Here is a 26246-nt window from a genome sequence, read left to right on the forward strand (position 1 = left end):
TTTTACGCAGAGCCTTATCCTTGTGTTTGTTCATTCACTTATTCACACTATAATACAACAGAAACGGATTGTAGTTATCCTCTTACATATCTACTATATAATAGGCTATATTAGTAAAATTGTTTTGTTAAGGCGACAATTTCATCAATCAATAGGTACATTTTTACAATTCTTTAAGCCATTATGTTGTGTGTTTACGTAAAATATTTGTTTCCATGACGCTGTAAATCAGCAATAACAAAATAGCCTCGGCTAAATCCTGAACAACTCTGTCATGTTGGGAGTTTATTTGGTCAATTGAACACATCCTCTCAGGTAGGCTATGTGACTTGATCTTAAAGATGGAAGAATAATGTTATCCTCTGTTGTTGTTTTTTTTTTTGCATGACTGGCGCTTTCTTCAGGGCGTTTTCTGTCGTGTGATTACTTGCTTGGCCCACACGCAGGCGCTATTGTTCTTCAGCAGTTTCTTCGAACAGCCTCAAATTCATTTGGAAACGACATTTACAAGGTGATGGCTATGGAGTACAAATGTTACTCTGTTCCACTATGTTCCTGTTATGGAGGTGAAAAAAAAATAACATTAAAACATCAACACAGCATGCTTGATGTTTGCATCATTTTCTTGCGTCGGCAGCTTTTCTAATATTTCACTGATGTTAAATTGTGATTTGACTGTTTTACTCTGTTTACTATTTAGTGAAATTGAATGCCTGTGTATTTTTTTCTGTGCTGTAATCTTTTGATACTTTTTTCAGCCGTTTTTATTCTACCTGGTTATATGTTTTAACATTTGATTGTGTGTTTGCACAAATTTTGTAAAGGCTACAGGCCCTATGTTTAAAAGTTTGCTCCATATGTCAAAAATAATTTAATAATTTTTTTTAAGGTAGACCAAATATATAATCATGTGTAATTATGTCATTATTTGAAAATATATTCTACTAGATTAATCTTTCCACATGCCCATGTTAATATTTATCGTCGGGTTGTTGTTTTTTTAGGAATGTTGGGGGAGCTTATGTAATATCTGACCAACAAACAATATTTCTTTACTTCAATTTGGAAAGGTAATCGATAGTTTTCCAGTGACATGTGAGACGACGTAAATATGCTTCAAGTCATTACACCCTGACATTATTGGTAGGCTGTCTTCTTGAAGGGGGGATGACATTTGGTTGGATTTAAGAGGAAATGCCGCATTCAAATGTTGATCTGTATACGACACTTAAAAGCAAATAAACAAAACGAACCAACCTATGATGCAACTTTTAGCAGTTGACCAAAAATAATTCACGGAGGTTAATCACATATAACCGACTGAAGGTTCATAATAGTAAAACGCACGCTTTTCAACGATTTTAACCAGCTTTTTCCACATTACCCATCTGTAATAGCGTGTTATATTTAGGCAGCCCCCCCAAGTTACGTTGCGGTTCCAATATTTCCCACCGCACGTGAACGTATCAGAAAGCTCCTGGTGACGGCGCAGAGGCAGAAAAGCGGCAGCGAGCTGCCAGCATCGTCTCATACCGTCGCAGGACAGAAAGGTGTGGAAATATCGCTCCTCCTGACACCCTCGAGATAACACACGGAGACGGAGTTGTTTTGATAACGCTGTCACAATTTGAAAACACTAGTATAGCTCTCTCTCTCTCTCTCGCGGTTGCGTCAAGTTAACATTGCTACGTTAGCCGGTTTGGCGTTAGCATAGTGGTGCTAGCTGTTGCTGTAGTGTTTTCTATCGCGGAGGTTAGCGACAGCTAGCCTGTCTTTTTTTTTTTTTTAAAGTGGGGCGAGCTAACGTTAGCTTTGCCGGTCAGCCTAACTCACAAACACGGCGGAGCTCGTTTAAATACCTACATACTTGCTGCTGTGGAAATAATCTGGGAATTTGCGTGGTTTAGATAGCAGGGAGTGTGTCGGTGACTTTGCTTCTGAACGTGTCGCTCCTCTTTGATCGCTTGACAGCTCCGTGTCAGCAGAGATATGGAGACGCCGGGGAGGACAGCAGCCACACCGGACGCCCTGGACTTCACAGTGGAAAACGTAGAGAAGGTGAGTTTTTTTGGGATCCTGTCAGCAGCCTGTCAGAAAGCTGCTGTAATTCAGGTGAGACAGGCGAGACGGTTTTATTTATTTATTTATTTATTTATTTGCCTTGTAGCCACATAATATATGACGTGAGTTAACACTGTTTACAGCTCTGGTTTTGTCTGGAGAGGTTGTTCTTGCTGTGTTTAGGAGTTTTCGCTCGTCTAAGGTGCAGAATAACTAATCAGTTAAGAGCAAAATAACAGGTTGCTGCCCGTTACTTCCTCACAATCCCTGTTAGTCTCTGTACAGTGCTTGTCTAGGTCTTGTTTTTCTCTGTTAGATTGGATATATTTGGCTGTGTGTGTGTGTGTGTGTGTGTGTGTGCGTGTGTGCTTTACGTGCGTGGCTGTGCTGTCTGCAAGGTTGCTATGATGAATCTCCCTGCTGGGTGGCCGCTGACTCCAGCATGAGGGGATGGGTGGGGGACAATGGAGAGGATGAGGAGGGAGTGAGAAAGGTGCTGCTGTGGAAGAGCAGAGTTGATGTAATGAGATTGATAGGGGGAGGTGAGGGGGGGAGGGAGGGAGCGGTCGTTGTCTGTGACAGTGCCAGTAAAGAAGGAGGAGGAGGGGGTGAAAGGAGGTTGGCGATGCGACAGAAATGATTAGAGGCAGGTTTGAAGGAGAGAAGCACATTCCTGTAGGGGAAATGGTTTGGCCTGATGCTGGGGTTTCTGGTGTATCAAAAAGAGGAAGGAAAACAGTGTGCCCCGTCCTGTCTGCCTTGGGATAATCTCTGTTTTCATTTGCTCATGTTTCATTTCTACAGGTGGAGAGTGAGTTGTCCGAGAAAACTATTGTTTTTATTTGGCACTGGTAAAGTAAAACTACAGCATTCCCTTTCAGTTTTGTAGTAGGATAAAACAATAGCACATATCGTTTGCATACCATAACTGTATAATTAATGCCATTGGCAGTGTCACAAACAGTAAACAATCTTTGAAGGTAAATTCCAGTTAAAGTAATGGATATCCTAATGTCATAGATTTGGAATTTAGGTGATTATTTTATTAGATGTTTAAGTATTTAAGTGTCCCGGCTATAATAGAAGTAAATCCTTGCTTGCCAAAATACCTCAATTATATTGATAACGCATTATATTGTAATTGCGTGTGACACATTCAGCATTCAGTGATTCATTAAATAATCTGAAGCTAAATTTGGTGGTCAAACGTCAATGTAGTGATTATTCGATAACTAATAGATGTTAAAAGTGTTTAGAAGCATCACCTGTGATAACACTGTTTGTACAGTTTAAAGTGTTTTTTTCCAACCCTGTGACAACCTGCATCGGCGTTCAGTCTGCTCTGTCGTATAGCAGTATCGGTGATCTCATTAACTGATACAACTTGGCAAACAGCATCTGAAGTACAATTTTCCATGAAGGCTACGAGCACTTTTGTATTCATACATGCACTTGCATTTCAAAACTGATGAGTTTTTGTGCTTCTTAGGTGATACTTTACTTTCTACTTGAGGGATTTTTTTTATTATTTTTTATCTCTCTCCATATTATTATTCTTTCTAGATAATTTGACTTCACTGGTGAATCAGTGAGAGGCTGAGAGGGAGACGAGAGGTTTCTTTAAAAATCTGTGCGTTCTCCTAAAAGCATCCTATTAGCATTTGCGTCAGACCCCCACCTCAATGCCTGAGGTGTTGCTCTCACTTGTAATTTTTTGCCAAACAGTCAAAGAAGCAGATAACTATATTCTGTACATACCACCAGAAGACACCGCAAAGTGCTAATCAATAGAGAGGCAAATTGTGCAGTCCCATAAGATGATGAAAGCGACGACAGTTGCTAAAAAAAAAAAAGTGAAATAAATACGATTAGGAGTGCAGAGTTGCCACTTTGGTCCAGTCGGGTGTTGGGGAGTGTGTGTTTATTGCCGACACGGTGGTGGAGATGATGGTTCCTGGCCCAGTGTTTGTATGTGCCTGATAGAAAGCTCCTTGTTCAGTCTTGGGTCTGTGAAACAACGCACCACATTGTCAGTGTCTTTGTGTGCATAATGAAGGGGTTCGTATACTATGTTACATTTCCGTCCAACTATAATTAGCTTTAGAGTCACTATCTGCCAAGCAAGTCGATTTTAGAGGAAATTCACAGCTCTGCTCTGCGTTTGTAGGGTTCTAAATTTCTCCCCCCGACACAAACTACTGTACCAACAGAAAGAACCACATCACAGTCGTGGGTTAGTCCAGGGTAGCATCTTGTTCACTTTGATAGGGAAGACCTCTGTTACCATTACTAGCTGTAATCACCCCACTGCCCACAAAGGATGCTGTCCACAGGAGGCTGTCATGGTCCGTTGAGTAGTGCTTAGTGCCCAGGCTCTCACCTTGTGACGCACCTCTACCTTTTGGAAACCATAAGTAGCATTGGGATAAAACGTATGTGACACCAAGTGCTGTCTTATTAAGTACTTTTATGAAATTTAAAAGCGGAGGAGATGATTCAGCCCGCCAGCTAATGTGTTATGGAACATAGCAGGGCAGCAGAATCTGTCACCAAGAAATGATGCATGGTGCATTGAGGAGCTTTTTGGTAGACAGACAGAGGGGGAGGGTATTTCTGTCCACTTATTGATGAGAATATATATTTAGCCCGGTGGTATGCATTTCATGTAGGTACATGATACGCATACATGTCCTACTGTGAGTTGTTTTTTTTTCAGTTGTTAGCAGCCTTTGAAACGGTATCATTGGCTCAATTAATCAGTGGCTATATGTGATCAGTCTTCTGAATTATGCAGTGAAAAGAGGACATTCTTCATGCAACTGAGGTTTGCATGTTGAGATACTGGATGCAAGGAATTATTTTTCCTTTCATGTGCTGAGATTTCATCACCATTGGCAACATGGTATTCCTGATTTGTGTCTTGGCTCGTGCTGTCAACAACCACCCGCGCACTCTCTCGCACAAACTATTGTTCTTTGTTCCCTCATTAATCATCGTTCCCCTGCACGTCTTTGATGCTCACAGTTAGAGTGCAGTGTCATGATGGGTCACTGGTGCGATGATGCCTTCTGCACCACAGCACCAGTACTGCCCTCCCACTGCTGCGATAGCATAGAGAGTGACAGTCTTGTGGACAGATGGCTTGAAAACACACTGAACCTATAGCCTTCATCTATACCGCGTGTGAACACTGCATGCAAAAATGTACGTAAGTTATGTGTGTTTCGGCTCATGTACTTGTGCCTCGTAAGGATGTAGGTTAAGCGAAATATTTTTTTTAAATATCTCACGTCATCCCCTCGGACAGATTGATAAACTAATTAAAAAGGCAGACATCCGTGGATTTACCTGGGCGGGCCGCCCAAGTACAGAATATGTAATGCGGAACACTACGCACTGAGCTACATGGTTATTGTTATGGTTTCATAGTGAGTACACAAGTGGACACAGCTGCATCCTCAGAATATTTGAGAGCCGCTGGTGAATCTGTCTGACTGAGCCGAGGTTTTTTTTCACTTTCATCCTCCCGTTTCTTCTCCTGTTGGTAAAGGACTGTAGAGGATGCTAATGACCTTTGACGTTCTCTTCCAAGAGCACGCCATCCTCGGATGAAGCCAGGTGGTTCAGGCAGTTTGCTACCATCTGTAGATACAATTAGTTACCTCAGGTGTAAGTCAAATTTAAAGCTGCCGTTTCTAGGGATGTGCATGTTGTTTTGCTTGTTAGGTGAACCAGTTAATGGACAATTACAGTTGGTCGAGATAACTGTAGAGATGTCTGCTGGGATTTAAAAGAAAGACACGCGATAGGTCTTTGTGAGAAGATTAAAGCAGCAAAAGGAACAGACTGTTTTGCGTCTTGTGCTTTGATAATAAAACCTTGGAAGGACAGACACGTTCAGCGTGTTTGGGATTGGATAAGGAGGTCTGCGATCACACAGTGGACCGCAGTAATGATCCGCCGCTGCTTTGAACTTGGATCTCACAGCCTCGTTTACAGAAAGGGTAGAGTGGAGCTGACTAACAAAACCATGCTAATGCTTTTTGAATGAAAGCGTGATAATGATCCTTTAGAAGACCCTGCCAAATCACAACAGCACATTCATATTTCATGAGTATTGTCATGCAGTTTTGTCTACAATAAAGCCGGGATTGGCAGTTCTGGAAAAGGCAGAAAAAAATGCCAGAATTTGCAAACGCAGTCCTCCTGCAGCTCTCGGCCCTAAGCTCCGCCCACCACACACGCATGGATATATGGACAAGCTTCAATTGAGAAGATCTCTGAAATACTTTCGCAAATATTGACTCGTGTTTTATTGCGTCCTGTGGTGTACTGGCCGTCGGGAATACCAGGAGAAATCATTGCTGGCCATCACATCGGTGGTCCGGTGGACCATTCAAAAAAAGTATTTATCAGCCCTCTCTGTGTGCTTTTCATTCAGAGAGCATACTGTGAGTGGTCTGGTCCCAGCTGATAAGTCCAGGGAGCAATTTTTTTCCCAGTTCACCTAATTTCATTTATTCATTTGTCGGACTCTCTTGGCGATAAATCCATCTTTGTTTTGTTTTTTAGTTGCTTTGCAGTGTAGACAGTAATAGCCACTGCTAAAAAAAACAACAACACACATTTTCTCCAGGATTTTCTACCATTAATATCTGAAGGGGCATGCACCCTCATCTGAATTCATGGACGAGCCAATATGAACACTCTCGCTACCTCACCTTCAATCTGCACTGTTAAAGTAAACGCCTCAAAGCCTGTTTTCACTTGTGTAGTATTTCTCATTAAACTGTAGGTAGATGTTAGTTCAGTACAAAGACCTACCAGCTAAGAATAACTATGTATACGTGGCCCTTGACCTATAGTTCGCTTTCAAACATCGATATACAAATGCTACCTGATTCCCTGCGAACAATCAGCTCATTAACACCCAGCCAGCCGTTTCAAGTCTCAGAGAGAGTGGAGGCGGATCATTGCATCGGAGGATGATAGACGTGGAGAGAAAACCACCTGAGAGTCTGCTTCCAGTATGCACTGAAGCTGTCTGGATGTCCTTCTTTACATCTGCAATTGCATCATCGTACTGCGTGACCCATCGTGCTCTCTTTACAGCATCGTTCATCCTCCCTTATTAAACAGCATCAGGCTTTCTAAGGGAACGGGAATACGCAGATATTAGAAGAAGACTGAGATAAAGATTGAGAGCTGAGGGATGGGATGGGTTGAAACTGGATGGACAGTTTAGTCTGGAGGACGGTGGATGGAAAGATGAAATTAGAGGGAAGAAGGGGGAGAGAATGACTGGTGGTGGAGGAATTGATGTGAGCAGGCTTCAGGGGTAAAAGACAAGGATCAAGCTCACTGAATAGATTTATTTTTCCTATGCTGCTTGTGAAATACTTTGTGCTGGCAGCTAGCAGTTTTAGTTCAGTGAGCTTGTACATGTGAGTGTATTTGTATGTGAGACAGAGAGGGAGAATAAAAGCAGCATTTTCGCAGAGAAGTGCCGAAACCTTTCTTCTGGGATAGCCAGGATTAGAGGTGTCTGTTTAATTAACGCTTCTTTTTACTTTCCTTTATTTCCCTCTCTGCCACTCTTTCTTTATCTCCTTTCCCGTTGGCCGGCTCCTTCTTGTTCTCACTGCACTCAAGTACTCAAAGTACTCCGAGCTGTACTTCAGAGAGTGCCGTTTTCAGGTCATTGCTTTCTCGACTGCTCAGGCTTTGTAGGTAACCTGTTTACTATTTGTTTGTGTGTCTCCATGTGAGAAAAGATGTTTGGTTTTTTTCTCAAGGTAACCAATTCTTTCCAGCAAATAAGAGCTTAAAGGACTGCGTTTGTCCTTTCTTAGCTGGACTGTTTCCTCTCCCACTTTTCTGATTGCATGGAGTGTAATTGCACAAGAACTCACAAGTTCACAATTTCTCACAAGAAATGTGTTGGAACCAAGTTGTTCAACTCCTTCATGGTTCAGCCATCCACAGATTGTATGGATTCTTGTGACTGTTCTCAGTGTTGTTCTTCCCTTTCTTCTTTATCCCTAGGCTCTCCACCAGTTGTACTATGATCCCAATATAGAAAACAAGAATCTGGCCCAGAAATGGCTAATGCAGGCTCAGGTCTCTCCTCAGGCCTGGCAGTTTTGCTGGGCCCTACTGAGCCCTGATAAGGTACAGGGTGCACTCACACTCAAATAGACGCACAAACGTACAAACACTGAGAAAACATTTTGTGACATTTGTATCTGTCTTGTCTTCTCTCGCAGGTGCCAGAAATCCAGTACTTTGGCGCTAGCGCACTCCACACCAAGATCTCTCGGTACTGGTCAGACATCCCTACAGACCAGTACGAGTCTCTGAAGAGCCAGCTGTTCTCCCAGATCGCCTGCTTCTCCTCTGGCTCCAAGATGGTGCTCACCCGGCTGTGTGTGGCGCTGGCCTCTCTGGCACTCAACACAATGCCCGAGGCCTGGCCTGGCGCAGTGTCGGAGATGGTGCGGGTGTTTCAGGAGGAAGGGGGAGGGGTAGACGGACGGGCACGCTGCCTTGCGTTGCTGGAGCTACTCACCGTCCTACCTGAGGAGTTCCAGACCAGCCGCCTGCCTCAGTACAAAAAGGGACAGGTATGTTTCCAGGTACCACCCTTTCCCACCTCTGCAAGCTGCGATGGTCACCTGTATAATATTCATAGCTTCTCCTTGGATTCAGCATGAAATGACAGCAAACCTCCAACTAACTTAAATACATCAGTGGCACAGAGTTTTGAAAATGGGCGAGCCTCGGAAGCTGGAAGTTCATGTTTTGTCAGATTTTTATCATTGTTGTTGTTTTTTTACAATTATGTTTCCTGATCTATAATTTAAATCTTCTGTCAAATAATTTGTGATTTGTCACAGTGATATTTGACTGGATTTATTAAGTGAAAAAATTTTTTAAAAAAAATTGTTTGTATTCCCAAAAATATTAATGTCAGGGTAAAATATATCCAGGCCTTATGTTGGCACAAGTACAGAAACACTTACAATGATACCCAGGCCTCATCACCAAGCAGAGGAACATACCACACATGAGCAGTGTTCTCACATCCTCACTCTCGTTATCGTCGTCCCTCTAGGTTCGGGGAGCCCTGGGCCGAGAGTGGGGGTCGGTGTGTCCCTTACTGCAGCAACTGCTGCGGAGGACGGACAGCCCCGGGGCAGTGAAAGCTCGCGTGCTGCGCTGCCTGTCATCATGGGTCCTGCTGGATGTGCCCCTCAGCGAGAGCGAAGGCCTGGTGCATGACTGCTTCACTGCCATGCCTGACCCAGAGCTCTTCGACACAGCGGTAGAAGCAATAGTCAATGCCATCTCGCAACCAGACTCCCAAAGGTATGTACATTGCGCGCTTGCCAATGTGTACCCAAAAAAAAAAAAAAAAAAAAAGGCGATGGAAAAGAAATAGTGACAAAATCAAATGAGAGATTGTGATGGTAATAACTGGAGCAAAAATGGTGTTAGAAGGAGAGGGAGGAAAAAAAAGATGCTTCAGCCACAGGCAGGAAACAGACATGGTGGGCACTGGAAGGGCATTAGGGAAGGATGGAAGGAAGGGGGGAGGAAGGGAAGGATTGATACAGGGCAAGTTGACAGCCAGGGGGAGGAGAGCGGCATTTCTCGGTTGGCTGGTGTTGCTATGGTTACAGAGCTGGGGAGAGATGTCATCATGCACTGGTTGATTCAGACATGGCAGGCACCCATTACCCCTCCCCTTGAGACAGAGGGAGAGGGCGGGGGTAACGGGACAGTGCAAAGAGAAGAAAGGATGCGAAGAGACAGAGGAGGGCAGGGGAAGGTGTGAAAGTGCCTAAGAATAAAAGACTTCATCCTCCACACCTCTGCGCTGCTACTCAGACAGGGAGGTGGGCCTGTGAAGCTGCTGCTGACAAGTCAGTTTAATCACACTGACATTATGCTGAGCAGATGGTAGGAAGACAGTCAATGGCAGCAGAGTTACAGGTTGAACATCCTCAGAAGGGCTCCTAGGTGAGACTGTTATTAGAGAGAGGATCCCTCGGATTTCTCTTCAAAATTCAGTTTGTTGGACAATTTTACTTACTTTAAGTATGAGTTACAGCCCTGTTTCATGTGCATGTTTTCTGGTGTGTGTTTGTCAGGTCCTATCAAAACTGTCTCATGAGTAGCGTCTCTTGAGACAAATGTGGCCTCAGTTGTAGTCTGTGCATTCTGTTATTTATTGGGTTATATTTGAGTCGATACAGAAAATTGTGTCTTACGTGTGCATTTATGATCGAGGCGGGAAAGAAATGAATCTATCCGGAGACTAGACATAGTTTTTTTTTTCTCCATCATCCCCAGAAAGACAAAGCCCACATTTTCTTCCATCCTGTAGGTTCTGTTGGCTTTCTTTATTTTATTTTATATTTTCTCCCACTCTACCTCTGTTTCTTTGTGCTCTTCCTTTCCCCTTTCTCATCTCTCACCATCAGTACTAAGCCCTCCTCCCTGTCTCTTGTTCTCTCTCTGTTTAAACACATTACAGTCAACTCATTTGGGGGGATGCTATTGGTCCAGCTGCATCCTGTTGCCAGGCAACCCATTTCCCCTGTCTCAGAGTGTTGCAGTAATTGCAGAGGGGATCAGAGGTGGGGAGAGGGACGCGGGGGAGGGAGGAGGTGGAACAAGAGGGAGAGAATGAAGGAGGAGTCAAGAGGAGGCACAAAGTGTATCACAGTAGGACCGGAGCAAAAGAGGAGACGAAGGACAACGATGAGTTAGAGGAGAGGAGACGGCAGCAGGCAGTCTCAGAGGAATCTCCAGAATGTCATCTCTTATGAGGGAAATATGGAAACGCATACAAATCCATTGTGCTTTTTAATCACATCAGATGAACACCAAGTCCTCTTTTCCTGAGCAAAGAGTGCATGACCTGCATCTGCAAAGCACCTTATTAAAAATGAATGATCTTCTGAGTGCAGTCTGCCATTCACATGTGTACGCACACACACACACACACACACACACACACAGCTTTAAGTGCAGTTCCCCGCGCTGCTCTCGCAGAGTTACTCAGACAGCCGAACACAGAGGATGTAGGCCAACAGACGCACAGGTATGAGCTTATTAGACAGAAGCAGGATTCATATACATCTCATCTGAGCAGGGTGGAGCTCTCCATAGAAGGCGGAATCAGTTTGGGCTGCTGAAGAGGGGACTCGGCTTCACAACACAGGACCAGAGAACTGACTTCTCAGCTCATAAAAGGGCCTGAGGGAAATTAGAATAATAAATGCATCCCAGGACGGCGGGAAAGCGATGCAGTCAACCTGCAGAGCACAATTGGCCACTTTTTTTCCTTTGGCTGCTACTGTTTATCAGAGATGACACTGAAATAATTAGGTCTATTAATTGATGGACAGAAAACGAATCGGTAGTTTTAATTATTTGACTAATTGTTAAAATTATTTCCTAAGTCTAAATGCCAAACATTCACTTGTTCTCTGATGTGAGGATTTGCTGTTGTTTGGTGTTTGTTACTATAAATTTGATTTGAATAGGGTTTGGATTATAGATTGGACAAATAAGTACTTTGAAGATGTAATTTTGATATCTGAGTATTTAATGTTATCTTTTTACATTTTTAGAATTAAAATACTAATTGATTTATTTAAAAAAAAAAAGGGTGCTGCTGATAAAAGAAACTATCATCAGTTGCAGCCAGATTAAATCCTCAGAGCAACACAGTAAATTATTGTCGTTTTTTTTTTAGGTTGAAATGGGTTTTTCGTCCTGTTTATTGTTCCTACTGCTGGTAAAGTCACACAACCTTGCTCTGTCATTGATGAATATTCATCGACCATGGACCAACGTTCTTATTGATGTTCACATGAAAGATGAAGCACAAGCTGCATACCACCCCCCCACCCTCCCGGGGGACACACATAATATGGTTTATATGTACAGCATTCACACAATCTTCTTGGTGACATTCAGGAGCACGTACACATGCCCTTCATCTCGAAATGTAAGTCTTCCTTTTGCTGTCGTTAAAGATGACAAGAGGATGTTTGATGTCGTCACATGTGGTGTGTGTGTGTGTGTGTTTCTGTGTGAGGTTATGTGCGTGTCCGCACATGTGCATGTTGTTGCCAGAGTGAGGGTATCATAAACGGCTGAGACAGCAGGAAGAAGACAGAATAACAACTGACAGCGCCGGAGCTCTGAGAAGGAGCTTTGAATAGATTTTCTGGTTCTCTGGTAGATGTGTGGGATTTTTAGGGTGGGTGTGCTGGATCAGAGGTTGGACTGACATGGGCTGTGATTTGATTGGAAATAAACACTTGTCTTGGGAAGGAGCAATAAATACATCAACCTAGCTGCGAGCAGTGTGAGTCAGTTTCACCAGTGGAGGCTCCCTGGCCTTGAATCCACTGCTTTCTCCTCTACTCCATTTTAAAAACATGCCATTTTTTATTAAATGAACTGAACCCCTCAATGTTGATTGTGGTATTTCTTTGTGCTTGTGTTTACGGGGTATAGATATGTGAACACTTTGCTGAAACTGGTTCCTCAAGTGCTGGCCCTCCAGGAGCAGCTCAGAGAGGCAGTTCAGAATGGAGACATGGAGACCTGCCATGGTATCTGCCGGATCGCCGTCACACTGGGAGAGAACCACTCCAGGTGTGTGTGTGTGTTTAACAGTGTAAACAATATGAATAAATAAGAAACATTTAATAGTACAGTCACCTTATTGCCAATGAGTGGTTCAATAATTGTTGGGCTTTATGATATTGAAACGCACAATGCAAAACTCGGCTAAAAAAATCTTAATATAATAACCTGCTGTATAAAACGTTTTCTTAACATTTAAAACCGGGTGTGCATTATACTATCCATGGTCTCAATGTGCAGTCTCCACATGTATAGCATGATTGCGTTTCATGTGTTGTTGTGTCTAATGAGAGAGGCTATGGTGCCGCTGCTAAATCACATCCTCCCTCTGTCTTTCCTTTGCAACCTTTTCCCTCTCCCTCTCCCTCTCCCTAGGACTCTGTTGGAGCAGGTGGATCACTGGCAGAGCTTCCTGGCTTTAGTCAACATGATCATGTTTTGTACAGGCATCCCCGGCCACTATCCGGTCAATGAGACCACCAGCTCCCTCACACTCACCTTCTGGTACACACTACAAGTAAGAAATGATCAAATCAGATCTGTAATTCAGTGTTAAAGTAACGCTGTAGTTTGATAAATAAAGGATCACTGTGTATTATGGTTTACCCACTTTTTCCTCTAGTCTCATTGTTGTCAAATAAAAGCAGCTTACAAAATATGCTTTGCTCACTGTCGTATGGGAAGGCTTGCAAGGCAGTTGCCTTGAACCGTAGTCTTTCTGATAGACTCATCATCATAGATCATGAATTCTCTCTGTACATCCTGATGCATGAATGTGCTGCTTGTTGGGCTCTCACTGTTCTGTCTCAAATTTTTTAATTCTAACTCATGGCAGCTTATCTGAAAACATTAGCTTTTTTTTCTTCTGTATAAATTTAAAGACCTCAGTGGATTGAGGTTGTTTTTTTTTTTTTTCTTCTAACTAAATGTGAAAAGCACATGAATTGCCTTTGCATGATAAACACCATGTAAGCCAGAACAGTTGCTTTTGGTCTGTAAGGTGCCTAAATGATTTAATGTTCCCGAACCGAGACTAATTCTTCTTCTTCATGGTTGTTCCCCGACTCTCAGGATGAAATCATGTCGTTTGAGTCGGATAAGCAGGCGGTGTATCTGCAGGTCTACAGGCCTGTGTATTTCCAGTTGGTGGATGTTCTGCTGCACAAAGCCCAGTTCCCCTCCGACCAGGAATACGCATCTTGGTCCTCAGATGAGAAAGAGCAGTTCAGGATCTACAGGTGAATATGTTTGGGTGGGTGCGCTGGCGTGGGTCACCCTGTCTCTCTGTGTACCCTGCATGCCCGTTTCTGCTGTGCACCGCTGTTTGTTTCAGAAATCACTCGCTGACAGGATGATTGGTCAGCAAATGAGTGTGTTTTTCTGTAACAGACTCTCACTGGACTGGTGGCCGAGAGGGCAAAACCTGCCCGGCACGCAGATTAACAGATGAGATTTTTCAAAGACTGCGTGCCCCTAAAATGTCCGTTTGTGCATGTCTGTCCTTCAGGGTGGATATCTCGGACACGCTCATGTATGTATACGAGATGCTGGGAGCGGAGCTGCTGAGTAACCTGTATGATAAACTGGGGAGACTGTTGACTAACGCAGAACAGCCCTCGTCATGGCAGGTGGGTGAGACACACACACAGACAAATACAGAAATAATGGGAGCTGTTTTCTGTTGCTTTCAGTGTTGCACATAAGCTTGTACTTAGATCTCATCATACCAGATTTAATAGAGCAGGTTGTTAAAACTAGTGCTTTTTTTTTAATTCACATTTCTAATTTTTAGAATTGCTACAACACCTTTTTTTTAATTGCCAACATAAGCTGACTGCATCCTCTTCCTCCAGCACACAGAAGCTTTACTGTACGGCTTCCAGTCCATAGCAGAGACGATAGACGTGAATTACTCCGACGTCATCCCAGGCCTGATAGGACTCATCCCCCGAATCAACATCAACAACGTCCAGTTAGCAGACACAGTGATGTTCACAATAGGTCAGATAATATGGATTGAATGATGAAAGTGAAATCAAATAAACTGTAATTTATGGAGAGTACAGCGCAGAGAGCAAGAGATTGTTTCAGAGCTGTAACAAACAAATGTTGTTGTTTTTTTTTTATTCTGTACCTGAACTCTTAATAGGTGCTCTGGCTGAATGGTTGGCAGACCACCCAGTGATGCTCAGCAGTGTCCTGCCTTTGGTGCTTCAAGCTTTAGGAAACCCAGACCTTTCTGTTTCTTCTGTCTCAACGCTTAAGAAAATCTGTAGGGAATGCAAATACGACCTGCCGCCGTACGCAACCAACATAGTAGCAGTGTCTCAGGTACGTACACATTTTCGCTGCTACTGGATATTTTCTCTAAGTTCACCCAGCTGTTTCTTTCTCACTGCTAAAAGCTGAGCTGCTTTTTCTGATGTTCTTGCACTCCAGAAATAACACCTTTCTTTTTTAAATCACTTCAGTTGTATTATTTTGGATCTACTTTTTATTGCTATTTCAAGAAGGTTTTGTTGTGCTTCTAAAATAATTGAGCCTTCACTCTAACTCTCTTTTTTTCCTCTCTGAAGGAGGTGCTTATAAAGCAGATCCACAAGGTCAGTTTGTGCTGTCTCGCATTCACTCTCTGCTTCTTTCATGGCATTCAGTTCAGAAGTGACATGAAGTGGAAAATATTACATAACCTGTTTGCAGCCTGTAGTTTGAGGGTAACATGTTATGCGTTGTAAAAAAAAAAATCGGCTTGTCAGGACTCATAAATGACTTAAAAGCTGAACCTGTGATCGTCTCCCTCTTGCAGACAAGTCAGTGTATGTGGCTGATGCAGGCTCTCGGCTTCCTGCTCTCCGCTCTCCCTGTGGAAGACATCTTAAGAAACCTCCACTCCCTCATCACCCCCTACATTCAGCAGCTGGAGAAGCTCGCAGATGAGACGGTGCGTACACAAACCAATGTGAAGCAGTACACACAAACACAGAGCAGGCACAGTTGGACTCTGGCCAATAGGAACAGGCCTTGTGTCTGTGTGGTGTCACTGCAGTGGAACATTTCTCTGCGGGACCAGATTGGATTTGACCCTGCACCATGGGCTAGTGACTCACATGGAAGTAGCAAAGGCACTCTCTCTCTCTCTCTCACTAATGCAAACACACACACACACACACACACACACACACACACACACACACTACAGCGAGATAAATTCAAAGTTCATAAAATGAAAGTGGCTAAGCAGACGCAGTTACAGTAGGTCATGCTTTTACGCATACACGCACACAGACATGCAAAAGAAAATTCTTTACCCTGTTTAAATGTCACATCTAATAGAGCCTGGACTTCCAGACTGTCACGCAGGATGGCACAAATACAGACCTGGTCTCATCTAAAAATAGTTTGATATTTACTGGTTGTGGAGTGAGGTAGAATTTCTGCAGATTTCTTGTTCTGCCACCAGTAAAGACCCTGGACAGGGTGAACAGAGATGTCAGTTTAGATGAAACTTGTCATTTCTCTCTGCCCCCCTCTCCCCTCTCTCTCTCTCTCTCTCTCTCACATAACACACACACACACACACACACACACACACACACACACACACACACACACACACACACACACACACACACACACACACACACACACACACGGTCTTATCTATCCACACTTCCTCTCTCTCTTATTGTTTTCTATCCAGCTTTTTGATGTATCGGCATTACATCAGACTAGGAAATCAGGTGATGTGTCTGGAGCCAGACAAATACTGGCACCTAGTGGGGAGACCTTCAGGCTAGTTTACGTCAGGGGTGAATGACCATGGTGTCTTACGGGGCGGCCTGGGAAAACAAACAACTGATGGAGTTGATGTGACGAGGCTGTCAAGCAGGATGTGCACATGTACTGTTGGTGTTGTAGGATGAGCTCTGTACAGTGAAATACAGGGACATAGATTTGAAGGAGACATAAGAGATGTGGCTATTAGAGGGTGTGGCAGCTCCATCGTTGTCCTCTTCGGAGTCTTTTGGCTGCATTACATCACCGTGGCAACAGAGCAATGATTAAACACTGCCATCGAAAATCAAATTAATGTTCATTACCAAGGGGAGAGGTGTGTGTGTGTCTGTGCGTGTGTGTGTGTGTGCGTGTGCACGTGCACGTGCACGTGCGTGCTGTTGTCTGTTAAAAACCTGGTATGAAAATGAGTCATTACCTTGTTTCACCTGGTTAAATACCTGCCCATTGACTCGTGTTTTCATATTTTACAATGATGGAAATTATTTAATATATAGTATATGTTTGATTTTTTTTTTTGTCATTTACTCTACTTATTGTTTAATTAATATATAAAAAAAAAAACCCACCCCAAAACATTTCTCAATGTAACGACTTAATATCTAATTTATTATTGAATAGCTTGTTTGTTTGTTTTTTAATCAAATTTGGACTGATTCTGTTCATTTACCTGTCAGCACTATACTTAACCTCCTTGAATTGTTGAAACCTTTCATTTATTTTCAAAACTTTTGATCGTGATCAGGAGAGAAATGTTTTTAGTACGTTCGCTTTTTAGATTTGTTTCTCTTCTTAAATATTTCACATTCACAGCAGTTATTTTTCAAGGCAGACACTAATGCACTTATATGGACTGTGTTGTTAGTTTGTAAACAAGCAAATTCCCAATTAGAATTAATCTGTTTCTTCCTTCTTCTTTTTCCCGCTTCAGCCTAATCCCTCCAATAAATTAGCAATCATCCACATCTTGGGGCTGCTGTCCAACCTCTTCACTACGCTCGACATAAGCAAGCAGGATGAAGAGTCGGCTGACAGCTCAGCACCACCCGTCAAAACAGCCCCTCCCCCGCCTGGACCGAACCCGGTCAGTCAACGCACACCACCAACTTTCTCATTAGTAGGGTTGGGTGATGGAAAGTTTCCTTTGGTTATCAACTATCAAGTAATAGGCTGATCCTATGGGTGGTAGACACTGGCTGACGTAATCATGGATTATGTACTAAATAAGGACTTGGTGATGTAGTACATCGCAGTTCGGTAGAGATGAAAGCCAGTGAGGCACACGGTCCTCGCAGCCTTATGAACTCCATTGCCCACGGCCCCACCCCCTGCTGCCTCCACCACTGAACACATCGGCGATCACTGGTTGGAGGTATGAGGGTGGCCAGCAGCAGCATTTTTCCCTGTCACTCAACCACAATGATTAGTAATCCTGCTGTTAGGCATGCACCCATGTATGAATGTTAATTTTTGTTCTCGAAAGCGATGTTTTTGTTCACTTTGTTTAAGTTTCATGAAGTTTGTTTCTGTGTTTCAGGTGGTTGTGGTTTTGCAACAGGTTTTCGCTCTCATACAGACAGTGCTCAGCAAGTGGCTCAACGACTCGCAGGTTGTAGAGGTGAGTTGTTAAGACCTGCGGCCACCGACGGTCACATAATCAGATGTGATGTCATTTCAGTGTAGCTAATCATGTGATATCCCTCAGGCGGTGTGCGCCATCTTTGAGAAGTCAGTGAAGACTCTCCTCCATGATTTTGCTCCCATGGTTTCTCAGCTCAGTGAGATGCTTGGGCAGATGTACAGTACAATTCCCCAGGCGTCAGCCCTGGACCTCACACGACAGGTACACACTCAACTTGTGCACGTAGACTTGATCACGCGTTATTATTTTAAAAGATATTTTTGTGGTTACATGCAATGAGATTTTAGAGCTTTGTCAAGACAGGGTTGTAATGACTTGTGCAACAGTGAGTCCAAGGTTAATGAGGATTAATGACTATATGACTATTCATGTGATCATGACAAGACTCTCAAGCATAATTTGTGTAACCACATAAACTGAAACTGGTTTCAAATTTTGTATTGGTATGAATTAAACCATTTTAACCGATTTGCTAATTACAGTTTACGCAACAAAGTTCAAACAAAAACATGACTTAAATTGCAATTTTCCATCATCTAATTTCATAATGAATCCATTATATATAAACTTCTGTTGTTAATAAGCAGTTAATATCACTTTAACGATACTCATTTACAGAATCAAGTAATCAATGTTTTTTGCATTTTTAAAAAAAAAGCAAGGGTAAATTTATCGGCAGGATATTTTTTAACATTTTTCCTCAGTTACCAAATTTTGATAAACATGTTTTTTATAATAAATCAAGGAATACGAGGTGACACTATTTGATTTTTTTTTTTTGCTGAGGAAACCTGATTTCTAAATAATATAATTCCTACATTTGCATATGTGCATGACAAAAGTTTAAGTAAACTAGTTTCCACAGTTGAGCACAATAAAAAAAATAACAGTACTCTTAATACAGATCTTATTTCCTGACTGCACCAAGTTATAGTAATATATATGATGAAACATGCTAACTTTCTTTCAGAAATATAATGTTAATATAAACCAGCAGTGATCTGGTGAGTCGGGTGCATGTACAGACGCTCTCGGCAGGCTGCAGCCTGTTTTCCTTTCAAATAACCTGGTTTTCTGTGAACAAGTAAACATACAGAGTGTCTGATTTGAGGACCTGCTGTTTCAGATGGTGCACATCTTTGCCAGCGAGACAGACCACTTTCCACCCATCAAGGCTCTGTTTGAGCTGGTTACCTCGGTAACACTGTCCATCTTCCTGCAAGGTAGGGGGTCCAGCAGGGGCGGGAGTGTCAATACTGTGAACTGTTCCTGTTCAAATGAGGAAGAGATGTTTCTGATCTGATGTGATTTCAAAAGGGGTCCAAAATCATGTGTTGGTGTTGCAGGGGAAAAGAGTGAAGTTGTAAACAAATTTGTTTTATACTTTATGTGTATTTCTGGTGACTTTTGCTCCATTTCCTCCTATGATTGCACATGATTGATTTGAGGCTGCATTACTAGACATGACTAAAAGAAGTCAGCCCGGGGGCCATAAGGTCAGAGACTCACAGCTGACCTTCAAACATTTTCTCTTATTACTCATTAATGAAAGTGGAACCACAAAGATGTGTGTCGGTGGACAACGTCTGAAATGATGGTTTTATCAATGTGGACCTTTTATCCACTTACCATTGATTAAATCATTTTCAGGCTGTTGTAGTTGACTTCAAACGTGCGAGATCAACATGTTTCCATGTCTTTTGTTTGTCTACTTAGTCTTTGCTTATTCCCTTTTATTTAATTCATTTCTTCTTTTTTTTTCACTTTCACAAAGTTGCGAATTTTGGGCTGTATGAAAATGACTTTCGTTTTGTAAAGTGCTCACAGTTGATAAGAAGTTTCCTCGTGTGTGTGCGTGACCCCGGGGCGAGACAAATGTTATTTCACTTCGCATAACAATCTCAGAACCCATCTGCTATCGGTCTGACAACAATTTCACCTCAATGGGCAACAACCAATATGTTGGGGATGTAGGATGTAAGAGGCCATTACTTCCTCTTCCGTGGGCTGGTCATTGTTTACAGCTAATTAGCAACTTGAGATGGGAGAATGGAGTTGGGATAGAGATGACTAATCTCTCCAGATATCTGCATATGAAAGCAGATCAAGTCGGACGATAGCCAATGGGTTCTGAGACTTTGGCAACGCTTGCTCTCCACATAAACTGTTTACCTGCATGCAACCAAAGCCCCCTCACACGTGATCGGTCAATACCACTCAGACTACAAAGAGAAAGCAGAATGAAATGTTGTTTGCGTTTATATGCCGATATCTGTTAATATATATTAATTACCATAAAATGCACATCAGTAAGATGGTATAATATCGGTCACTTAACTTGGCTTTGAGTATTTGTATTGAGTCTGTCTGATGCCCCCTTCCCTTTGTGTTGTCCCTTTTTTACTCTCCTCTTTTCCTGCTTTGACTGGTTAAGTAATGGCTGGCTCTCCTCCTGCCTCTAAACTCTTTCTTTCTGAGCAGGTGCCCTTCAGTAGACAGTATCAGTACAGGATACAGTCACAGCACAGAGACCGCTAGCTTATTCAGTCGGCCAACATTGAACATAGCAGGAAGGGCCAGCTCAATACGGCTGCAGCCACTGCTGTGCTAGGATTAGAGTTGGGCTCTCCATCCCAGCCCTCTGAATAAGCCCTGTATTCTTTCGAGGGGTTGTGTGTGGACGAGGGCTGGAGGGGGTATTGAGCAGGAAACTTGTTTGGAGTCTGGGAACAGCCAAAGCTGGGCGCTCACTACAGACATTTGTTCTGTTTCATTATAAGTTTGCTGTTGGAGTCCCTCCAACATCAATCTTAAGCCATCGGAATAAACCAGAAAGTCGGAAATCTCAATGTGGATTCTTCAGCTCAGAAGCTCTTACGGGAAATGTGTGTTTAATTGTGCATCATTTGCAATCTGTTCTACTTTTAAAAGTCTTGTAGTCTGTGTCCAGCATAAGGGAGGTAGTGATATCAGAACCTATCCTTTTCTTTGAGTGTGATTCCGACTGATGCTCCGGGTTCACCTTTAAGCAAAGGGGATCTTATTGACCAGTGCTGAATGGACCCTTTAGACTAACCTCCTCCTCTGAGGCACTGAGAGGAAATGTTTTGCTTGTTATTTGATCATGATGATGCCGGCAGTGCCTCACGGGAAGGAAGTAAAAGAGGGTTCATTCAGGTTTGGCGCCTCTTTTCCTCCAAACTGTAACAGTAACAGAGGTGCCTCCTGGGTTCCCACTCCAAACCCACTTTTGTTTCTTTAGGTTTGTTCCTTTTCTCTCGTTACTTCTTTCGTTTTTTTTTCTCTCCAAACAGACCCATGTCTTTGTCTTCTGCCTGTTTTTTGTTTTTGGTTGGTCTCTTCTTCCAAGACTCTGCCAAAGCTTCATATGCCCCCTCCCCCTTCTCCCCTTCGTTCCTTACTCACGTGTGAATTATTTCAATGAAATATTTTTGAGTTCTCTTTTATTTCCACATGACTGTTGAATCTATTAAGTTGCTGTTTGTATATTATTCTTATTCTCTTATGATTTCTTAAGTTTCATCTTTATTATATTTTAGGACCCAGGGATCATCCTGATATTGTTGATTCATTTATGCAACTCCAAGCTCAGGTGTGTTTTTGGTTTCTTATTTCATTCACTTTGGTTTTCTCTGTCTCTTTCTGTCTCTTTCTTCTTTCTCTCTGTTTCTCTGTCCTCTGTCTCCCTCTCTCTCTGTCTCTCTCTACCTCTCTCTCTCTACCTCTGTTCTTTGTTACCGGGCCTTAAGGTGCCCCATCACATAGGCAGAGGCAGTGGAATGAAACACATGAGGGGCATGTTTGAAAAAGGGACATTTGTCTCTCCTCAAACGCTTTTGATTCTAACAGTCACCTCACGATGCCGACATAGTCCCAAGCTCATGTAGGCTTTTTATTTTAGCTGCAGGCACCCGCCTAATCAGTCATTGATAACACCATCCTCTCTTGTAAAACTAACACTGTATTTAACTGACTAGAATAAACCCTGGCAGAGATTTTTAATGGCCTCTAACAATTATGCAGGGTGTTATGTTGTCACTGTCATCAGACAAAAAGGCTTGTTTTAGAAAGATGACTACATTTTTGAAATTCAGGATTTCATAACACGTGACTCAGAGAGCCATGTAATCTTTTAATTATTTATTATTTTATTGTTACACTCCTCAGAGAAAAGTAGTGTTAAGTGAACATATGTGCTGTGAAAATCTATAATTCGAAGCTTTTAGATCTCCGTTTTCGCTGTAAAGTCAACATCAGGGCACATTTGCTCTTTGGAAAAATATCAACACACTCAAGAGCCTCGGATAAAATATTTTAGAGGGAAGATGATGCAACAGCATGAGTATCAGCTTTTGGGTCCCAGGTGACTGGTTAGTCTCTGAGCTCAGTGCTCCTCTGAAGTCATTCCTGCCCAGAGCCAATCAAAGCCCAAATGAATTAATATTCAACTAATATTAATCCGTTCAGACAAATTGGCTGATGGCTCTTCTGTTTTATATTTTGGTTTTTCGTCTTCATTCTTCTTCCTTTGTTTTCTATCTTTGGATAGATCTGACCTTCATCTCTCTCCCTTTCCCTCTCTCCCTCTCTCCTCTCCTCCATCCTGAATGAGTTCATTATTATGAGATGAGTTGTCTTTCTCTTTATCTGCACATGTTAATTACTTACACACTTCTGTTGCATATTCAGTCCAGTCAACCAAAAACAAGGAAAAGTAATGTTTCAAGTCTAATTGATTTCAAGAAAAAAAAAAAAAAAAAAAAAAAAAAAAAAAAAAAAAAAAAGCCAAAACCACGATTGCCTTTAGTTTGACTTAAGTTTCAAATGATTTCAAAGTTTGTGTTTTTTTTGCAATTTGTTTGTTATACCTGCTGAGTTCTGTATTGGAGGATCTCTGTATGAGTTTGCATATAGTTATTTTTAAACAGATGGAGAGAGCACTACAGCCTGGTAGGCAGATCTGCTCCCAGTCCTGTGTTGCTGTCAGATCCGGCTACCAGGCTTAGTGGGTATTGTTGATAGCAGTATTTTAAAGGAGCTTATGCAGTGGAATGTGGTGAAGCAGTGCCGATTGGGTCGGGCCGACAGAAACAAACTCTGTTTAATGCCTTTATCTGCCTCGTAGGCCCTCAAACGGAAGCCCGATTTGTTCTTGTCTGAGAGTCTTGACATGAAAGCAGTGTTCCGCTGTGGTAAGTTTGCACACAATTTACACAAACACCCCTACAAACCATTGTGCTGGGTGTTTTGCTGCAGTTTCTGTGAAATACGTGCCTGTCAGTACAAAGTACAAAGTACAAACTGTAAATGTTTGTCACCAGCCTTCAGTAGTTTCTGTCTCTCTCTCCCACTTCCAGCAATTCTGTCACTCAAATTTCCCGAAGCTCCGACAGTCAAGTCAACGTGCTTGTTCTTTGTAAGCGCACGCACGCACGCACACACACACACACACACACGCACGCACACGCACGCACACACACACACACGCACACACGCACACGACACCTTGCAAGCATGTTTATAAACGGAAAATTTGTCTTCGAATTTGATGATTGCTTCTGCGTTTCTGCCTCAGACTGAGCTGTTACCCCACTGCTCAGATGTGCCTCCATTAGCCAGGGAGGTGCAGGAGGACGGCAAGCTGCTGGTACAGGCCGTGCTGGAGGTGAGAAGAACCGCATCACAAGTCACACCACAGACACGTTTCGTCATGTCACTGATGCTGCAGTTTGCCGTGTAATCTCACCCCACACTTTACTTCCTCTCTGATTGTGAATTAATTAAGTCCCTGATGTGAACAATGCCTCCTCCGCTCTCTGCAGTGCATCGGAGGCGGGGCATCTCGGAGTCTCATGGACCAGTTCGCAGAGGTGCTGTTCTGTCTGAACAAGCACTGCTTCTCACTGCTGGCTGTGTGGTTGAAGGAGGCACTGCAGCCACCAGGATTCCCGTCTTCCCGGGTCACAACTGAGCAGAAAGACAACTTCTCACAGCAGATTCTCAGGTAACACCGCCGGACGTTTGTTTGCTAATGGGTCAAACAAGATTTTTTTTTTTTTTTAAACGTATACTTTATAATTATGAGTTGTTTTTTCCCCCTCTTTGCTTCCCCTCTCATTGCCTCTGTCATGCAGAGAACGAGTAAACAAGAGAAGGGTGAAGGAAATGGTGAAGGAGTTCACACTACTGTGCAGAGGCCTCCACGGTACAGAGTACGCCGCTGAATACTGAAACTCTACCCTTGAACTCTCACCTGACCATGACCTCTGTCCTCAGTGCTAAACAGCTGGATGCCACAACAACACAGTTCTCTCCAACCCCATCAGTGAAGATATCATGAAATGATTGTAACGATAACCCACCCCGCTGCAGGACAAGACATGGAACCATTTCAGCACAGACCTGCCATCGGATGAACGAACACACATTGAATCCCTGGTGGCTCTAGAGAGGCCATCTTCTCCGCTCCAACCATTTTTTTTTTTTTTTTTTTTTTTTTTCTGTAACCAGATCGATTGTTTCTACCTCCCTCCTATCTTCACTTATTTAAAGGTCTTTTTGTTGGAAGAGCTTTGAGCAGCACATCCAGCATGCTGCCTCACGCATCCTCCTATCTCTGTCTTGTTCTGCCTTTCTAGATCTTCCTGTGGTTCCTAGGTTGTTTCCTGGTGATTAGCCTCCATATGAAATGGTAGTGGTATCGTACGTAGCTACTTGACATTATTTTTTGAAATAAATCAAATTAATAATATAAATGTATATGTATACATATATAGAAAGAGAGTGGTTTCCAGTCCTGCTGCTGCTAATGGGAAGAGAGACGGACCCGTGTTTGGAGGGGACTCTGCAGGAAGAATGATATGAACACAATGATATTTAATCCTTCCCATCCCCCAGTGATATGTGCGTTTGCCAAATTATCATTAATTGTTTTGTAAATTTGTCTTTTCTTTTTTGTATGTGTGTAAATTGCCTTCTTAGGGGGTATAAGTGGAAAAAGAAAGCCGAAGACCACATAACCTGGACTAAAAAACAGTGTGCTCTCTTGCCCAGCCCTCTATTAATGGGGCTGTACCTCATGTACATACAATCCCACCCAGTCCTACTGCAGTCTCCTCGGCTTGTAGGTTGTGGTTTTTAGGCAGCGGTCCTGGAGGTAAAGCAGGACTGCCTCAAATGATGACTAGAGGGAAAATGGATTTCAGTAGCTGGCTGTGAGAAAAAAGGCACAAGATGGAAAGTGAGAAGGGAACTGAGCTTTTGGAGCAATTCATAATCCTGACAGCAGACTGCTTAGTCACTGTAATCGTGCAAAAATATTAATCAAGTTGTGCATATTAACAGTTATTGCTGAACACTTGTGTGTATTTGAGTGTATGTGCGTGTTCATACCTGTATGTATGAGAGGTTGTGTGTGCACAGATGTATCTTTTTCCACTTGTTCAGTGCACTTATATCGGACCTACAGCACACACGCATTATTTCCCCGTCTTTTAAACATTCATCTCTTCACGCCGCACTCATTCAGGCTGCTGTCTCCGTAAAGACTGACCAGGCATGTCCAGTTCTCCACCTCCGCTGCTCACCAGCAACCACACCCGTCTGTTAATCCTCCTTATCATCTGGATAACCATTGACCAGACTCACCCATCTATTTGTTTCTCACACCAACTACTGCTCTTAACAAAAAGCTTTGAGGACAAGCTATCCAGAATCCTCTCACCCATCTGGGTCACTGCCTTGGAGAGGACCCCTGAAGGATTAGGGAGTGCAGTGAAATAATGTAAGACCTCTGAGGAAGTTTTTCGACACCGACATTCTGTGCTCATCCATTCTGCCTGAGACATTAATGGTGAAGTGATGCGACGGCTGTAAAATACACTGTCTAGTGAATCAGCAGGACCAGCTGACATTTAGTAACACTCAGCATTGAAATGTACTTTGTGGTCTCTGATAAAACTTTATCTCAGTCTAATCCTTCTGTCTTATCCGAGGTGCCTGCAGACATGTAGCATGCATGTGTTTTGTGGGAGGGGAAAGGGAGGGGGGGGGGGGTGTG

At 42.9% G+C, this 26246-nt stretch overlaps 1 protein-coding gene across 3 annotated transcripts; it reads left to right on the forward strand.

The window, feature by feature from the left end:
• The first annotated feature begins 1488 nt into the window (after positions 1 to 1488).
• Positions 1489 to 26224, forward strand: LOC138198589 (importin-13-like). Of its 3 annotated transcripts, XM_069150064.1 has the most exons (23): positions 1489 to 1550; positions 1972 to 2058; positions 8107 to 8232; positions 8328 to 8684; positions 9176 to 9429; positions 12598 to 12738; positions 13105 to 13246; positions 13801 to 13967; positions 14237 to 14357; positions 14583 to 14730; positions 14879 to 15060; positions 15306 to 15332; positions 15536 to 15670; positions 17456 to 17608; positions 18062 to 18142; positions 18230 to 18367; positions 19293 to 19389; positions 21727 to 21779; positions 23313 to 23379; positions 23545 to 23603; positions 23763 to 23852; positions 24010 to 24191; positions 24322 to 26224. In XM_069150064.1, exons 2-23 carry the CDS (start codon positions 1990 to 1992, stop codon positions 24416 to 24418), a joined length of 2886 nt encoding a protein of 961 aa, XP_069006165.1. In that variant the 5' UTR covers positions 1489 to 1550; positions 1972 to 1989; the 3' UTR covers positions 24419 to 26224. The 3 variants fall into 3 exon arrangements, with proteins under 3 accessions (XP_069006165.1, XP_069006167.1, XP_069006166.1); XM_069150066.1 differs by lacking the exons at positions 1489 to 1550; positions 21727 to 21779; positions 23763 to 23852; positions 24010 to 24191; positions 24322 to 26224 and having other exon boundaries at positions 1557 to 2058; XM_069150065.1 differs by lacking the exons at positions 1489 to 1550; positions 23313 to 23379; positions 23545 to 23603; ... (1 more) ...; positions 24010 to 24191; positions 24322 to 26224 and adding an exon at positions 22737 to 22978 and having other exon boundaries at positions 1557 to 2058.
• Positions 26225 to 26246: the final 22 nt, after the last annotated feature.

This window comes from Embiotoca jacksoni, unplaced genomic scaffold (genome assembly GCF_022577435.1).
Source record: "Embiotoca jacksoni isolate LCO1_2020_lvr unplaced genomic scaffold, fEmbJac1.0.p SCAF_16, whole genome shotgun sequence".
Classification (NCBI taxonomy): Eukaryota; Metazoa; Chordata; class Actinopteri; family Embiotocidae; genus Embiotoca; species Embiotoca jacksoni.